Below are 16,341 nucleotides of genomic sequence, written 5' to 3'. Positions count from 1 at the left end.
GCGGACAAATGTACTCCTGGGCGTCGAATCTACGGAAACATCTGAAGATGGGCTGCGGAATGGTTACGTTTGAGACTCACTTCTCCTGCCAGTATTGCCCTTACAGATCGAGGATCGAGGCCTCGTTTCTCAAGCACCTGCTCTCGGTGCACAACATCAAGTAGACAGCTGTTTCGCTGAACGTCATTTATCGTCTACGACTCTTTTCGTTCAGCGATATTTGTACGAAGCCAAAGTCTTTGGATTTTGCGATGGAACTCGTTTTCCACGCGGCAAACCATGCTGTTCGGAACAATGTTTCTTTCATACGGTTTCATTGGTGTTTGTAAATCCGTCACTACGCATACGTATTGGTTTGTCCTTGTCGAGTCGATATTTCAACACTTGAACGTTTGAACAACAATTTTCCTTTAACTCGTTGCATAACGTACGCATTGTGGATCGGCCGAATTTTATGCGAAGCCAAAACATCTTCGAAATATTATTATTGTCATCGACGATCAAATATTTGTAATCGTTAGAGAGTGTTGAAAGTTAGTGTCGTGTGTCGATTTGCGAAAAAGGATTATCCGTATATTATCGGTATGCAGTAGCGCGACTCACGAAATAACCGTAGCCGCTCTTTGATAAATCCAATCTAGTCTACAGGCTGTTTTTTTTTTCTTTTTTTCTTTTTCTTCCACTTCGTCGTTTCTTTCGTTTCCTATTTTTCTCTCTCTCTCTCTCTCTCTCTCTATTTTTTTTCCACCTTCGTCGGTCGAATCTAGCGACATAGATTCGTCGGATCGTGCAATCTACAACTTTTCGTACGTATTGTCACGATTTTTACCATATCGAGAAGAGTAACGATAGCGCAGTAAATTCTAGCAACCGATTTCCTACCTATTTGATATCGAAGCGATCGTAGTATGGACAAGCATGCATTCGCAGCCGTCTTTTCCTATAAAAACCGTTCGAGACTTTGCGAGTATCGCGTTTCAAGTGGTAGAATTGTAATTACGACGTTGTACGCTCAATTTCCTCTCTCTGTGGCGTGTCTCGAACAAGAATTCACGGCTGCAACGACACGATGTTTGAACGTCGCGTTTCCTTGTTCGAACGAATATGCTTCTACATCTCGAGAAATTAAGTTTGACGCGTGTCGTACGAGAAACGCGCGGACGCGTTCAACAAATTCATCGCCTACGTAACATTTGCTCTGGAAGAGGGATGAAAGACGAAGCACAGTACGATAATTTCTTTCTCTTTCTTATCCGTTTTTATTGAAATCCGAGTATTAAAGAGAGACAAAAGAGGGGGGAAGGTGAAGAACAAGAAGAAGAAAGAAGAAGAAGAAGAAGAAGGAGGTGGAGGAGGAGGAGGATCAGAAGGAGAAGCAGGAGGAAACCGTTCGCTCTCGTGTGTGACAAGCTACGATCGATCGAGATCGTATCGACGTAACGGATTCAATTCCATATAAGTATTCACGCTAATCAAGTAGTGAACGTCAGTCACCTTTCATCTCATTCTTTGTGTAATCGTATGAACGCGGAAGATGAATCGTACTTGTTATCGATAGTTTAGAAGGAATAATGTACGCGAATCGTTCGTTTACGATGCATGAACATCTAGCCTATCTTATCCATTCGATTCGATAGATCCGTAAATCTATTAGATCGAGCAAGAATGCTGCGCAGTGATGGTTAAGTGTTCCTGTGTAACGATGTCCGGCAGTCGATTGCTTTTTAAATAAATACCTGTGTACAGATCCAACCATCTAAAAAAATTCTTCGAAGATTCGTCCCGTTTCGTTATCTCTTTCACTTCTTATTTTTCTTTTCTTCTTTTCTTTTCTTTTCGTTTTAACGACGATTCAACTTTGACGATCGTTGCGAAATGCTGGTGCCGCAATCCGACCGAAATTAACCGACGTCGATGATTTGCTCGTAGTCGATCAACGCTGGACAAACGATCGTAGAATTCTTGTTTGCTTTTTACCGAGTAACCAGTTTCTAACGATGTTTACAAGTCCTTAAGGGGTGAACGTTGACCGGTCGTTGAAGTAGACTCGTTTGTAACGAAAGTGGAAACGCAAATACCAACGGAAATTTTTGTAATACGATTGTTCATATAATATGCTTCTTTGATATATCCCTGTGTAGATTCTCATGTTGCGGAACGTACGGTTTCGCGTATAAACGCAGTCCTATGTAAACGCGCGTGATATTTTGTTTCAGATTCCGTGGCCACTTTCAAGATCAGAGAAGGAATCGGCGAACGCATGGAGTTACTCGATGTGACCGACGTTTACGTCGCAACCGCACGGATTAATCTTGAAAGCGAGAGTGTCAAGGGTTATACGGACGATTGCGTTATAACGGAAGAAACTTGCGAAGACGAAGACGACGATGAGATGGAAAGCATGGAATACACGACAGGGAGTTTGAAAGAAGATAGGCAAGAGTATAAATACTCTTGCTTCAAATGCTTGAAAAGCTACAAGAGGAAGGGTCATTTGGTGGAACATCAAAAAATATTTTGCGGCAAGGACAAACAACAGTGTTGTCCATATTGCAGTTTTCGTACATACAAGAAATCTAATTTGAAAAAGCACGTCAGTCGTATGCATTGCAACGACACCGACACAATCGTCTGAGTCGATCGTTTGAACGAAACACCGTCGGAAATCGAACGGAACGGAACGAAATTTTGCACGACGATTATGTTTTAGTTCTTCGATATCGATGTTAAATAGACGACAAGCGAAGGAATTGAGGAGCAGATCTGCAAACTGACCGACACAAAACGCTTTGTGTGTAAGCTTTTGTCATATTGTGATTTGTAAATGTGGTACTTGAACAGTAGAGGGAAAGAAAAGGAAAAGGAAGAGAGAAAATAAAGTTGATTCCGCTTGATATATTTATCCAATGTTCCCAGAGGAATTGTAATGTTAACCCCCTCATGTTTTTCATATTTATCGCTTGGTCCCCTTATCCATTGACCGTGACTGTTTTCCCATTGAACAAACGATTATTCGGCTACTCTTAGATTTTCGTTAGACGATCGTCGACGGTGCAAAGGCGGTAGAACCTGTCAGTGTCGAACGCTGTCAATGACAAATTGAATATTGTGTTTCAGGTGAACTGGTCCTTTGGGAGGAGTATCAGGTATTCGAGCCTACTACGGTAACCGATGCGAGCGAGTTACGATCGGAAAGGTGCTCTTACGAGGCTAATTATTTCGGGTCCGATCGCAAGCCTACCCGAATATGCAGGAACAAAAGCACGGATCCCCTCGGAGGCAGATACAAGTGCTCGAAATGTTCTAAATCGTATCGTTGGAAGCATCATTTGGTGGAACACGTAAAGGCGTCCTGCGGCCAAAAAAAGGCCGAGTGTTGTCCTTACTGTAGTTACAGAAGCAATCGAAAATGGAATCTCAAGTCTCACATGAAGAGAATACACGCGGATATATAGATCTTCGATTCGTTCGCGTGGTTCGTGGCTGTTTCACCATCTTTTCCTGTATACAATAAAATTAAGCTTATGGACGTTTTTTTTTGTATCGGACCGTCTTGAAATCGCAATTTCCAACGTTTGTTCTCATCCTTGTCGCCATAACAAGCATCTTCGACAAATCGGAAATTTGCAAAAGGTACGTTACAGTCGATCGCGTTTTCCGGTATTGCGTTTTCCACGCGTCTTTCGATCGCTGCCATCGGTACGTTTATCACCGTTTTTCCTTCCTGCGTCTTCTCTTCTCCGATCCCATCGCCAGACGCACGCGCATTCCGCTTCAATGGGAATCGAACGGCACGAGGACAAGCCAGATATTTCTCCTTAATCACGGTGGAACGCGCTTTTGCGTTTCTGTTACAACTGCGATTAATTCGTGTTACAGGACGAGGCTATTACAATGACAGCGGGACAAGATCTTTCGGAGGAAGATACACGAAATACAAGTACGAACTCGAACGAATCAGATCAGCTGTAGAAGCAGTGGCCAGTGGGTTGTCTTTCAGGAAGGCAGCTAACATGTACTGCATATCCAAGTCTGTTCTTCATCGTTACAGTAAATTGGGAATTCCAGTTTTAATGCAGAAATACACGCGAAACGATTCGAAATTCTGGAATTACCATACGCCTTGCAGCGACCAAGTTTTTCACGACTCGTTCTCTCATTGATTTCCTATATATACATACATACATATATATATATATATATATATATAAATTTATTTATTTGTACAAAAATAATAATAACAATGACAACACAACACTAATATAACAGATACAATGAAAAATATGTCTAATAGCAATTAGTAAAGTAATAAAGTATGACTGATTTATCATGTATCGATCATGTACTTGTAATTGATCTGCGTTGTAACTGTGGTAACTGAAAATTAAGCGTTTGGGTAAAATCCGATCGGTTTACGAAGGAATCGAGTTGTGGAACGCCAGAAGAAGAGAAACAGGAGAGAAAAAAAGAGTTGGACCCAGTTACCATAGAAGTAACGTGATCGTATTGTTTCTTTTTAGGAAACGACTTGACAAAAAAGACTGCATGAGACCCTGCCTCATAGTTACTCGCGGTACTTTAACCCGTCGTGCCTCTGCCAACGAATTCTCGAAAACCAGTGTATAGTTTTTCGAGCAAAACGATCAAAGAGGCACGTGGCTCAAAATAGTCGTAGCTATTTTGCGCTACGTATTTTCCCGGATGAATTCTCGAACAACGATCGAAACCGTTCGAACGAAATCGCTCGCTCGCGAAATCTATGGATACGAGCTTCGCTACTTGCAACGAAGCTCGGCTACGACACGAATGGCACGGCTGCCGTATGAATATCGCGAAAGTGCCATCCTCACGAACGAATTCCTCGGTATTTTCGTCGACCGTTTCTAATATCCGTCTCTTCTGTCTTTCGAATTTTTCAGAGTCGCGTTCCGTGGGCTACCTGAACTGCCAGAAAGTCACCTATCCGTGCAAGAACTGTGGCAAGGTATACAATTACTACTCCAGCCTGGCGAGGCATTTGAAGCACGAATGTGGCGTGGAACCCAAGTTCCACTGTCCCCTCTGTCCTTACAGAACGAAGCACAAGTCCAGCCTGAACACCCACTTGAACGGCAGGCATATGAAACTGTTGAGCGAATTCTACGCGATGCCGAATGGGAATAAGCTGTCATCCTCCATGGACGCTGGAAACTAATCTACTTCGTCAACGACTATTTTGCTTTCTACTCGAAACACGTCGATCCACATCTCTTCAAGACTACATCGATGACGATTAATCTCTTTTCGGTCTGCGTGATAGACCCCTTTCCCCTCAAAACTCGTGTCTTTTAATTTCACTGGTGAAGTGCAGTGATTAGACAGAGAACGAGTTTTGCGTTAATTACCGGGCGATGTGTAACGAGGATCGAAAAACCTTGCGCGACCTTAAACGCGATTAGCGGCGAAACTTTTTTACTTTTCATAGTAGCTCTATCTTCGCGAAATTTCGTACCGTGTAACGGTATGCGCACTGTTACGTATTTACAGTGTGTCGCTATTCCTAAGAATTTGTTCGTCGAGCGATTATGAGAAGGAAAAAAAGACGGCCGATCGAGTAGATCTCGTGCTCTTTGTGCGATCATTTCTACGATGTACAGACGAATTCGTGCATCGGTGTAACGCGACGGAAGACGCAATTTGGTAAAATGTACGTGTACCTTTGAAACGCTATGGTTTATTCACAACTCGCGTTTGTGGATTTTGTGCAAACCGTGAAGAAAGTTGACCGAGACGTTGATCGCCACGCGCAATGTAAAAATCTATATCGGTTTCTAAACGAAATTAGAGAAGGATCAAGTAGGTTAACGGGCGGTAGTAAATTTCCTGTTGAGAAACGAACGATCGCTTACGTTCAATTCACTTACGCTTACTATACATATACGCGATCGACAATAAACGAAGGAAATAAAGAAAATTCCACCGTTGTTATAGCTATGTACATTGCGTTCACGTTCTTTGAAAGTTCATCAACCCAATTAGACTGGAAGTAGATATCGATTGTACCACTTACGCGCTCTACGTGCATACATAAGTATTTCTTACCAATAAAAGAGAAAACTTTGAAATTCGGGTATTTCTTCGAAATTTCTTATTTTTCACCAAAGTCGATGTTCATTAAAACAGGATGTTCCGTTCTTCGGTAAGGTGACGACGTTTCGTTCTTCCCGTTCTCATCGATCGACATACTCTCGAGTCTGAATCGAAGGCATCTTTCCATTGAAATTTCCATCGAATTAACGGAATCGAAATCGAATCGTACGAAATTCCGGCACGAGCTAACTCGGCTTAACAGATACCAAGTTTCTCTTGGCGAATCTTTGAATTCGTTTCCCTTCTGCCCTATCTTTTCTTCCTTTTTACCTTTGCCAAACTTCTCAGCTCTTTTTTCCCCCTTCTCTCTTCCTCTTTCGCCTCGTATCTCGGTTACCCAATGCACGCACGATCCTCCTTTAATCTGACGATCGACGATTCCAGAGTGCAGTTTCGACCGTGCGAGAGGTTTCGTGTCGCGGAAAGGCGAGCGAAACGAAAAACGACGGCGAATCGGACGAGAAACCGTCAGGTTTAAAGACCCTCGAGACGTCGCTTCATGACCGAGCGTGGAAACCTGTGAAAATCAGAAGATACAAATGCCTATACCGACAACGTCGCAGCAAGTATAGGAGCAGTATATCGAAGCATGTGATGCGTATTCGTCCGAGTCTCCTCTACTCGCGATCGAACGATGCGATGGTCGCGTTAGAAAAGACCTAGAAAAGTGTAACCCATACAAATACAAATATCAAGTTTACCTACAAATATCGGCTCCGACAATAGCGATCGTTGTATCATTCACCGTCACGGTCGTAGGTGAAATGTAATTTGAATTTTTTCGAAAATATACTTCGCCTGACATACTTAACCTGATGGCTATTCGCAGTTGTTATGGATCGATTCGGGGATGCATCGTCGCAACGTTGCTCGATGCTCGCCGCTCGACACTCGAAAAATTGACTGAGACTGTCGACGTGGCAGCACGTTCTCGTCCTTTTCTTTTTCTTTTTCTTCCTTTCTTTTATTTATTTATTTATTTATTTATTTTTTTTTTTTGTCATCACTACGACCATTCGTCCAATCGTGTTCGATAGCATCTGCATGTAACGAAAACGTATCCCGTTTTGTCTTACATTTCGGACAAATTACAACGTTTAATTCTTTTCCTTAGCCCCTAGTCTCCTTTTCGTTTTGCTCGTAAGTACGGCTAGTGCGTACGCTTAGAGACATATGTTACGTACGTACGTCATACTGACGTTGATCGATGAAAGGACGTTCGTTCCCTTCACGCAAATAATCCGTTCAACGACGATCGAAGGAACGACGGTCGCGATCTGTAACTTGAAATTTTAACAGAATGATTTCTTCCTGGTTGCAGATTATGCGAAAATGAGGTTCTACGTGAGTCGATTGCCCAAGGATCGAAGGAGGTCGCGCGGACAAGGGCGATTCGCCTGCGACAATTGCGATCGCCGTTATCACCAAATGAAGAACCTGCGAAGACATGTGATAAACGAATGCGGTAAACAACCAATGCATCAATGCACCTTCTGTCCCTATCGAGCTACCTACAGGTCGTATCTACAGGTGCACATGATGAAGCACGCCAGGTCTGGATTTACGCCGCGAACAGCGAATATCAGGCAGCAGAGAAATCCCTGAACAACAACTAGCAGCGATCTCGCGATTACCCGTCGATCGATCAAACGTACGAATGGAACATCGTGTAAACAGCGCTGGATGTGATAATTTCGTTAGAAATGAAAAAGCTGTCGTATCTGTTCTTTCTTATATACACGCAGACACACAGGACAAGCAGTTACGCACGCACACAAATACAAACATATATGTGTATAATACATTCGATAATGTTCGAAAGCGATTGGTCCGTTCTCGATTAGTATGCTTCTCGATGTTGAGCATGAATTAATAAAACGAGGTGGAAAGAGGAAAGAATAAATAAACGGAGAACGAGGAACAAGTGACGAGGATACGAATTTTCACGTTACCGAACGTTGCAAGGTTTTCCGTTTAGTTGGACCAGCTTTGCATGACTTTGGTCGTCAACCGTCGAGAAAAAAAGTGGCACGAATCAAATAAAATACTGTCACGTTCTATACCAAAACGATTGTTGTCTGTGTTTGGTGCGTTAATCATCCCCTCCGAGAGACGTTATCTCCTATTCATGTTCCCTGTTTTCTTGTTTGTCGGATCGTTCGAACAACAAGTCGTTTCGATTATCCGACGACTTAAGTTGGCCAACTGTTTCGCTCGGGAACCACCGATTTCGACTAATCGATGAAATTTCGTGTCTGTTTCAGTGGAGTCCCAGTATCCTGCGATTTCCGTATTCAAGCATACCTGCGTCACCTGCGGCAAAACGTACAAGCATAAGCATCATCTGAAGAGGCATCACGACTTCGAATGCGGCATCGATCCAAAGTTCAAATGCGCTTTCTGCCCGCATAGAACGCGATACAAGGATAGCCTGATGAAGCACATACTGGCCAGACATCAGCATTTTCTCGACCAGAATCCTCGCTATAGACTGCAACAAGTGGACGCCCTTGCCGAAGCCGAGGGTAACGTGCACATTCAGGGAACCATGTTCGCTTCCTATCACGAATTTCCACAAAATTTATAAGATCGTTTTGTAGCGCGCGGCTAAATTTTCTTTCGCGTTCGACCGTATTTTAAATTCGTATGAAATTTTTCGTTTATTTACATCATTGTAGACACTCCATTGCACGACATCCTGTAAATAAAGATCCTCTGTATTTTACATTAGCAGAAGTTTCTTTTGAACGGAGCGACATATACTGCGACATATACTACGAAATTGTATTTGCCGATATGAGTTCTCAAATCTCGTTAACGATAAAACGTGTGCGGATCAACGATCGCACGCCGTTCTCCGCTTATGCGTATCGACGAAAATGCTAAAAGTCTTTTATTTCGTTTGTTCGTTTCCAGACACACAGAAATACAGCTCCTCCAATTGGACGGTACTGGCGTTGCCGAAATTGACACCGGTTAATACAGCCCTGTACACCAGGCACCTGCGGTCCATGACATTTAAGAGCGATCAAGACAAGATGCGCCGGTATGGCTCAAGGAAATACCTGTGCACCGATTGCAATCGAAAGTTTTCGTTGATGGCGTCGTTGAAACGTCACAGAACCTTTGAATGTAACAAACGAACGACAATGGGCGAAAAGAACGTTAGGGAGAGATTGAACGAACAGGAGAGAAGAAGGAAGAAAAAGCATACTTGCCCCAATTGCAATCGTAGCTACAAGTTGTTCACTTCGCTTTGGAGACATCAAAACTACGAGTGCGGTGTCGAACCTAAGTTTACTTGTCCCATTTGCAAGAATAGATTTTCTCAAAAGGCCAACCTCGAACGACACGTTAGAACAAAGCATTGAACGTCGTCGTCGAAACTCCTTTTCTTTTTTTTCGTCGATAGATGAATGCTCGTACCAAAAACTGTAATTCTCAAATAGGTGACCAGCTATCAAAGAAATATAGCGAGAAGCGTATCGCGAATATCGCGAACGCTTCGTATCCATCAGCTTTCTTATTTAGCATTAACATTATAAATTCAAATTCGCGGTATGAAAAACGTAGCATTTGCGATTAAATTCCGCGAGTTCACTTGCGCCATTGAATCGCCTGTTTTCCGATTAGAATGTGTATAGATTAAATGTACTAGAAGTATAACACGATCCTCTCACAAGAACCGATTCGCTGTTGATTAAACCCGTAGCTTCGTTAGAAGGTATGCAACGCGTCCAAAGATGAAGTGTAATTATACGAATGGAATAAACGTGTATGATTTCTGAGTCGATACGATCCTCTACATTCAACGGAAACCAGTTTCTTTTTATTAATGTTTATCGAATTGCTGCTGTCCAATCGACCTTTCTCGATCGGTGTACACTGATTTTTCCTTACGATAATACAAAGTCTTTCTTCGAAGGGAGTTTCTAAATGTGACAGTGAAATCATTCTTCTGTTTTCGTGTCCAATTCACGTAAATCGTGTACTCCACTAAATATCGATTATTTCTCTCTAATAGGATCTCCCGTTTATTTCTAGGATTCAGACGGAGACTCGTGTTCCAGAGTAACGTCACACATACTGGAACCGTAAACGCGGCAGAGGCGCCTGTCAACTGTCCACGATGCGGAAGAACGTATAAGATGAAGAGAAATCTAACCACACACATGAAATTCGAATGCGGCGGACAGAGAAACTTCACGTGTCACGTTTGTCCGGCGAGGTACACGCAGAATATCGGGCTGCGTCGACACCTTTTGCAAAGACACAACATCTATCTTCCGCCAAAGTTTTCCGTTCCTAAACGAATATTTGCTCAGTGATAGAAATGGAATCGAATGAAACGGACGCATCCTGCGAATAGGCGCGAATCGATGTCGAATAGTTTATAACTAACGCTATTCTTTGCACCAACAACGTCTATCTTTCGTTTCCAGAGGTTTCTACGAATATCCGCGTAGGAAGGGAGGGGGGTATATATATACAAAATTATAAAGATAAGACGAGGTAAATAACCAAAGACAGATATAATGTAAGTTCCTTATTATACGAACGATATTAAAATAAAAGTTGTGTACGAGACAGCTTGATTTTCTTTAATCGTCCAAGTAAGATAGCCGTTTCTGGTGAAATCAGCGACCGAGAGACAGCAGACTGCTAGCTACTTTGTAGAGAGAGATAGAGAGAGAGAGCGAGCACCTTACGTTGACTGCTTTTTTAAAGTTCAAGGACTTCGAAAGCATCCCGAAAGATCCTACTTGATGCTTTCTTTTCATTATTTTACAGAGACGCAAATCACCGCTTGGGGATCCAGAAACGGATGCTTGAGGAACGTGGAAGCGTTCACCTGTCACCAATGCGGCAGGTCGTATCAAATGAGGCACAATATGATGAAACATTTGAGATTCGAATGCGGTGGGCAGAAGCATTTTGCCTGTAACCTATGCCCGGCGAGATACACGCAGAACGGAAAGCTAAGACAACATATGCTAAACGCGCACAACATCTTTGTTCCGCCGCGAAGACGTGGATGAGATCCGCGTATGGTTAAACGCCGTATATTTCTCAACGTCTTCGTTCGTTACCGTTACTTTCATCAGTAAGATAACTTTTTGTTACAAGTAACGCGATTCTTGTCAAGAATCTTCGTTCGTGTAACGTTTGTCTGATTTGACGGCAAAAGAAGAACAATAAATCGGTTAGACGCAAGCGAACGTTCGCGAGAATCTTCGTCTTTATCTACCATTGCTTCCCACGCTTCGTGCACATTCGTCAACAGTATCACTCGTTTAGGTGATTCGGCAACCACAGTCACGCCGCATCCTTTCGTTCGGGTTCGAACCAAAATTTGTTCGCGCGATCGAATTCATCGGACTTTGTGGGCCATATAATAAAGTTCGAGCGTTTTTATAAAATTTCGAACGTTTTCTTTTTTTCAGGTCTCCGCAATTAGGTCATTGTCACTGATACTTCATCGATTGGAAGATATTGCTTGCTGATCATCAATGAAGAATGCAGACCTTCGTTTCACTTCCGGAAGAAGAACTACTTTCAAGCTGCACAAATAAAACAGACGATAAACACGATCCACGAAGATTCAGTCGAAGACGCGTTTCGCGCTCTCCTAACGTTTTCAGTGGCTCTCTCCATGTAGAATTAAATAAACGATTATCCACCAGTCGTGTTCGTTTGGTCGTTGATTCATTTGACACGCAGCAAAAGTGAAAAATGTAATCGTAACTATTCGTTTGAACTTAAACGCACGCGCGTCCCAATTAAAAAACCGTTTTACAATAACTGTTTCCCGGTTTCTGTGTAGTTCACATTTCACGGACACAACGCGCCAACGAAAATTAATGCCAGTTTCACGATACAGATTTCTCTTGGTCTTCGAAGAACTGATGCAAACGATCGAATCGCGGTCGGGAAACTTTTTCCTCCCTCTTTCTCTCCGTTTGTCTATCTTTTGACAGAGACTGGCAATTAATTTGGACGTTTCGTTGTAGTAATCGACGAACAAATGCTCCGCTTCTATCGATGGCTGGGAATTCACTCAAAGACAGAACACTCGTGACACATTTACTGGTCGATTAGAAACTTCCATCCATGTCAGAAAATCGATAGTTTCTCGATATACCAATTGTCCGGCTGCTCGCCTGTTCGATGAAACTTTCTGACAGTAGTATTTTTCTTTGCATTTGACAGATTTCGTGAGGTCTCCGTTCATCTGTCAGCAATGCGGTCGAGCATACACGATGCTGTGCAACTTGAGGAGGCACATGAAATGGGAATGCGGAGGAAAACGGAAGTTTACCTGTTACTACTGCAGCTACAGTTTCACTCAGAAGACGAGCCTGCAACGACACGTGGTCGCGATTCATAAGATGAACGCTGCCAAGGAGGCGAAACCTAAAAGTTACATTATTCACACCCTCAAACAGAGCACGTCGAAATTCAATCGCTAAATTGTACTTGCACGCTACCATACAGTTCACTTTCAATGTCGCAAACCGCTAAGTATTTGCGACGCAACAATCTGTACATGCTATAATACTAAAGATTCATTGTTTTCTGTTGTAGAGCAGCTACAACGTCCGATTCTAGTTTTAAATGGCAGTCAATCTTACAATTTACGAGAGTGCCGTTCAGATCACTTAGAAAATTCTCATCTCTTCCTTTCCATAGCAACAATCCCGCGTATCTACAAGATCCACCTCCATTCGAATCTTTCGGAACGTAGGTTGCTCCTTGTGTTTGCCTTTGTCCACGTTCCAACTCAATTCGTCAGTTTCCTTCCATATACTTTTGCCATAACTGCTAGAATTTTTTCGTGGCAGCGGCATCAACGAGCAGGAAGTAAGAAAAATTGTCCTTGGGAGGATCGATGGATCGATGAATCGATTCTCCCAAGTCAGCAATGAAACTCTGGTCCCCATTGGTGCTACGTTGATTGTTCCGATATTTCTGTTTCGCGATTAACACAACTTTACTCTTTATGTTCCTCTGGGTCTTGCGAAGCTAGCCCATCCGTTGATTGTTCGCGTTCAAGCATTCGGTTTCAGTCAATCGGACAGAGGGAGAGAGAGAGAGAAAGAGAGAGTAAGAGAGTGAGCCTCACCAAAGAAACCGTATTCACGTCAAGAAGATCGCATTAACGTGAATCTGACTCAACGATCGAAGATGGGCTCAAAGACCGACCCGGTGACGTTGCATCATCGAAGAGACAACCATGACAAGTGATCACCAAACTGCATCCTCGAATTCGAAGATATTGCGCTAAGGATTATCGAAATACGCATAAATGCCTGCAAATTGCACCGTGTTTGATGGTTCGAGTCTCTTAACAGATTTTGGCTGAACGCATTTAACGTAGTCGGTGTTGATTGTTTTTAATGGTATATTATCAAAGCCCGTTTTAACTTGTCTCCTAGAACGTCGATAATAGTTTGATGTGACATCAAGTGTCTAACAGAGATAATAAATATAATAATACAATTTTCCGACAATTTTCAAGCATTTTCCATAACGATCGCTCGTCTCCCATTCGAAGATTGGACGTGTAAACCACACGTACACGCACACGATAATTTAAAAAGAAAAGTTACCGTTTGTAAATTTAGCGTTCGCCTTCTAAGTTTGTAGAATACCCTCGAGTTTATATTCTCCGACAATTTGTTTTCTTTATGTAACACGGAAGAAATTGAAATCGATCACAATATGTTCTTGCTCGTCCTAATCGATGCCGACACCTATCGAGGATATTCGTCCTGCGTCTCATTTCGATGTACAAGTATGTATACAATAATTATTACCGATCAATCTCGTCTTGAAGATCTTTAATTGACCGTTCGATCGTTACCGTTTCTCATCGTTGTTTGAAATGTACGTGCGAAAAGAATAAGCAAAATCGTTACTGGTCTCTTCTTTGTCTCTTCTTCCCTTCTCGTAGTTGCAGTGAAAGTGGGAATGAGAGCGCGAGTGAAAGCAAGAGCGAGGGTGAAAATGAGAATAAGAAAGTCAAGGAAGAAATGCCATTCCCTAATTAATCTTCTATTATTTTCCATAACACCTTTCATATCTGTAATTTTTGTATTCGGGACACGTATCTCTCTAATCGCGAAGAATGCTTAAACTTGTTTTCTTTCGGTAAATTATTCTCTCACTGTCGACTACTCTTCGGTTCGATAAACTTTCTTCTCTCCTTCAAATTTTCACGTTTCCTCTCGCCTTAACGTGTGAAATTTATTTGTTTTTTTTTTGTCAGAAGTACTGGGTGACGAAATGTACCTAAAGTGTCCGGCGCCAGTCGATGTCCACAACGATGCCGATCCATTAAGCCTGAATTCGAAGGATATCTTCGAGGAGATTGGATACCGGGCTTCTCAACATTGGGTGCCAGAAACGGACAAACCTTACATATGCACGAACTGCGGCAAAGGATACACTCACATATTCACCCTTAATCGTCATCGTAGGACAGTTTGCGGTAAAAGAAGGAATAACGGGGGCAAATGGAAGTGTACGCGTTGCAAAAGATCCTACGCTACCAAAGGGAATCTCGATCGTCACATCCAATACGCGTGCGGTGTCAAAAGGAAATTTTGCTGTTTCGTTTGTCACAGCATGTTCACGCAACGTTGCAGTCTGATCAGACATTTAAAAACCTTCCACGACAGTAACAACGATGATTAAGTTCCCTAAGAGTGATGAACATGTGCCGTGCAGAAGCAAAAAGAAAGTCTGAAGATTCGGGAGTATGAAGACGCCTGTTTCAGAAACAAGCATTAAATTATCGATTACGTTTAGGAATATCAAATAGTCAGTAGATCATCGTTTTTCTGACGGAATATTTTGCCAACTGATTTTTTCAGACTGATGATCGGGTTTCTGAATGTGATATTTTCACGTCAAGGTAACCCTAAGAAATCGCCTAAGAAAACATATGGCGTTTCCATCGGAAAGAAACTTTTCTTTTTTTTTCTTTTTTTTTTCTTTTTTTTCTTTCTTTTTTTTTTTTTTTTTTTTTGTTTGTTTGTTCGAGAAAAATATTCTCAAGACCGCTTACGAATTACGATTTTTCATTGTGTTACGTAATGTAGTCTATGAAGTAGAATTTAAGTGAAAACAACATGTAGTCGTTGCTGTTATTTCAGTATTTAAAATTGTTCTGTGCACGTACATAAAAGAAAGAGAGAAACTCAAAAAATCTTCGTAGAAACTGTTCAACACGTCGCATGTCCGTTGTTTATGAATATAAGTATCTGTCCACGGCTTAAGTAGTATATATCATTTTGATAAACTATCGGCTATTTAAAAATATATATATATATATATATATATACATGTATAATATATAAATGAGACGCAAAAAAAGAGTTTTTCTAAAGGTTTGAGATCATAAGTATGCTATCGTCACGATGTTCGCGATGGTTATGTACCCTTTCTTTGACAAATGTTTTATAGTTAGATCAATGATGTATTAGGGTACAAAACAGTGATACGCTTCGTTGTAATTTGGAAATGTTTTACGGGTACGAAAGCACAACTTGACACGAACATGATGTCTTCTCGTCGTTGATTTTCTTATAGTTATCAGTGTGTCATATGTAGCCTCGTTCAAAAGATTATTGAGCTAATGGTTCATTTTACGTACTTTGGTTCGTCAAGTGATACGCGGACGAATATTGTGTATCTTTCTAAAGTGTAACTTTGGATTAGATATACTTTGATGGTGTTTAATTATTTTATTCTTTTTTACTATGATTAATATTTTTATTATTGTTATTACTATTATTATCACTATTACTTCTCCTACTATTGGCATAATTACTACTACTGGTACTATTACTACGAATATTGCTTACAATACGATTATTATTATTATTATTATTATTATTATATTGTCATATTATTATGTTAATATTAAATTTTTAAGACTGTGCTTCGAAAAAAAGTTAGGGTATATATTCGAAATATATACTGAGAGAATTTTATAAACGATATATAGTAGAATTTGAAATTGAAACGGAAAGTGGCGGTTTATACCAGGTTGTATCGTAATCGTCAAATTGTGTTAAATTAAAAAATCTAAAAATTGTTAATTATTTCCGTTAACTTGTGTTTGGTAATGATTGGGCTGTGAGAATTGTTTGTCCCACGTTTGCTATTATTTTTCTCAGTAATAACGTTAAAGACGAGTAACAGTAA

General features: G+C 41.4%; 1 protein-coding gene across 9 annotated transcripts in view; it reads left to right on the top strand.

Moving 5' to 3' along the window:
* LOC139987399 (uncharacterized) overlaps positions 1–11,164 on the top strand; it is an 89,242-nt gene extending 78,078 nt beyond the window's left edge. For 3 of the 9 annotated variants that reach the window (XM_072003602.1, XM_072003601.1, XM_072003600.1), the window contains 3 exons: positions 7,451–7,594; positions 8,394–8,654; positions 9,046–9,941. In XM_072003602.1, the coding sequence (XP_071859703.1) occupies positions 7,451–7,594; positions 8,394–8,654; positions 9,046–9,500 (860 nt within the window). In that variant the 3' untranslated portion in view covers positions 9,501–9,941. Of the gene's footprint in view, positions 1–2,216; positions 2,727–3,117; positions 3,535–4,919; positions 6,105–7,450; positions 7,595–7,659; positions 8,198–8,393; positions 8,655–9,045; positions 9,942–10,173; positions 10,358–10,920 lie in introns of those variants that run through there. The other 6 variants (XM_072003614.1, XM_072003604.1, XM_072003623.1 and 3 more) reach the window with 6 other exon arrangements.
* Positions 11,165–16,341: the final 5,177 nt, after the last annotated feature.

The sequence above is a fragment of the Bombus fervidus genome, chromosome 5 (genome assembly GCF_041682495.2).
Source record: "Bombus fervidus isolate BK054 chromosome 5, iyBomFerv1, whole genome shotgun sequence".
Lineage (NCBI taxonomy): Eukaryota > Metazoa > Arthropoda > Insecta > Hymenoptera > Apidae > Bombus > Bombus fervidus.
The sequence above is the reverse complement of the archived record's forward strand: the minus strand, read 5'-3'. Positions and strand labels throughout refer to the sequence as shown.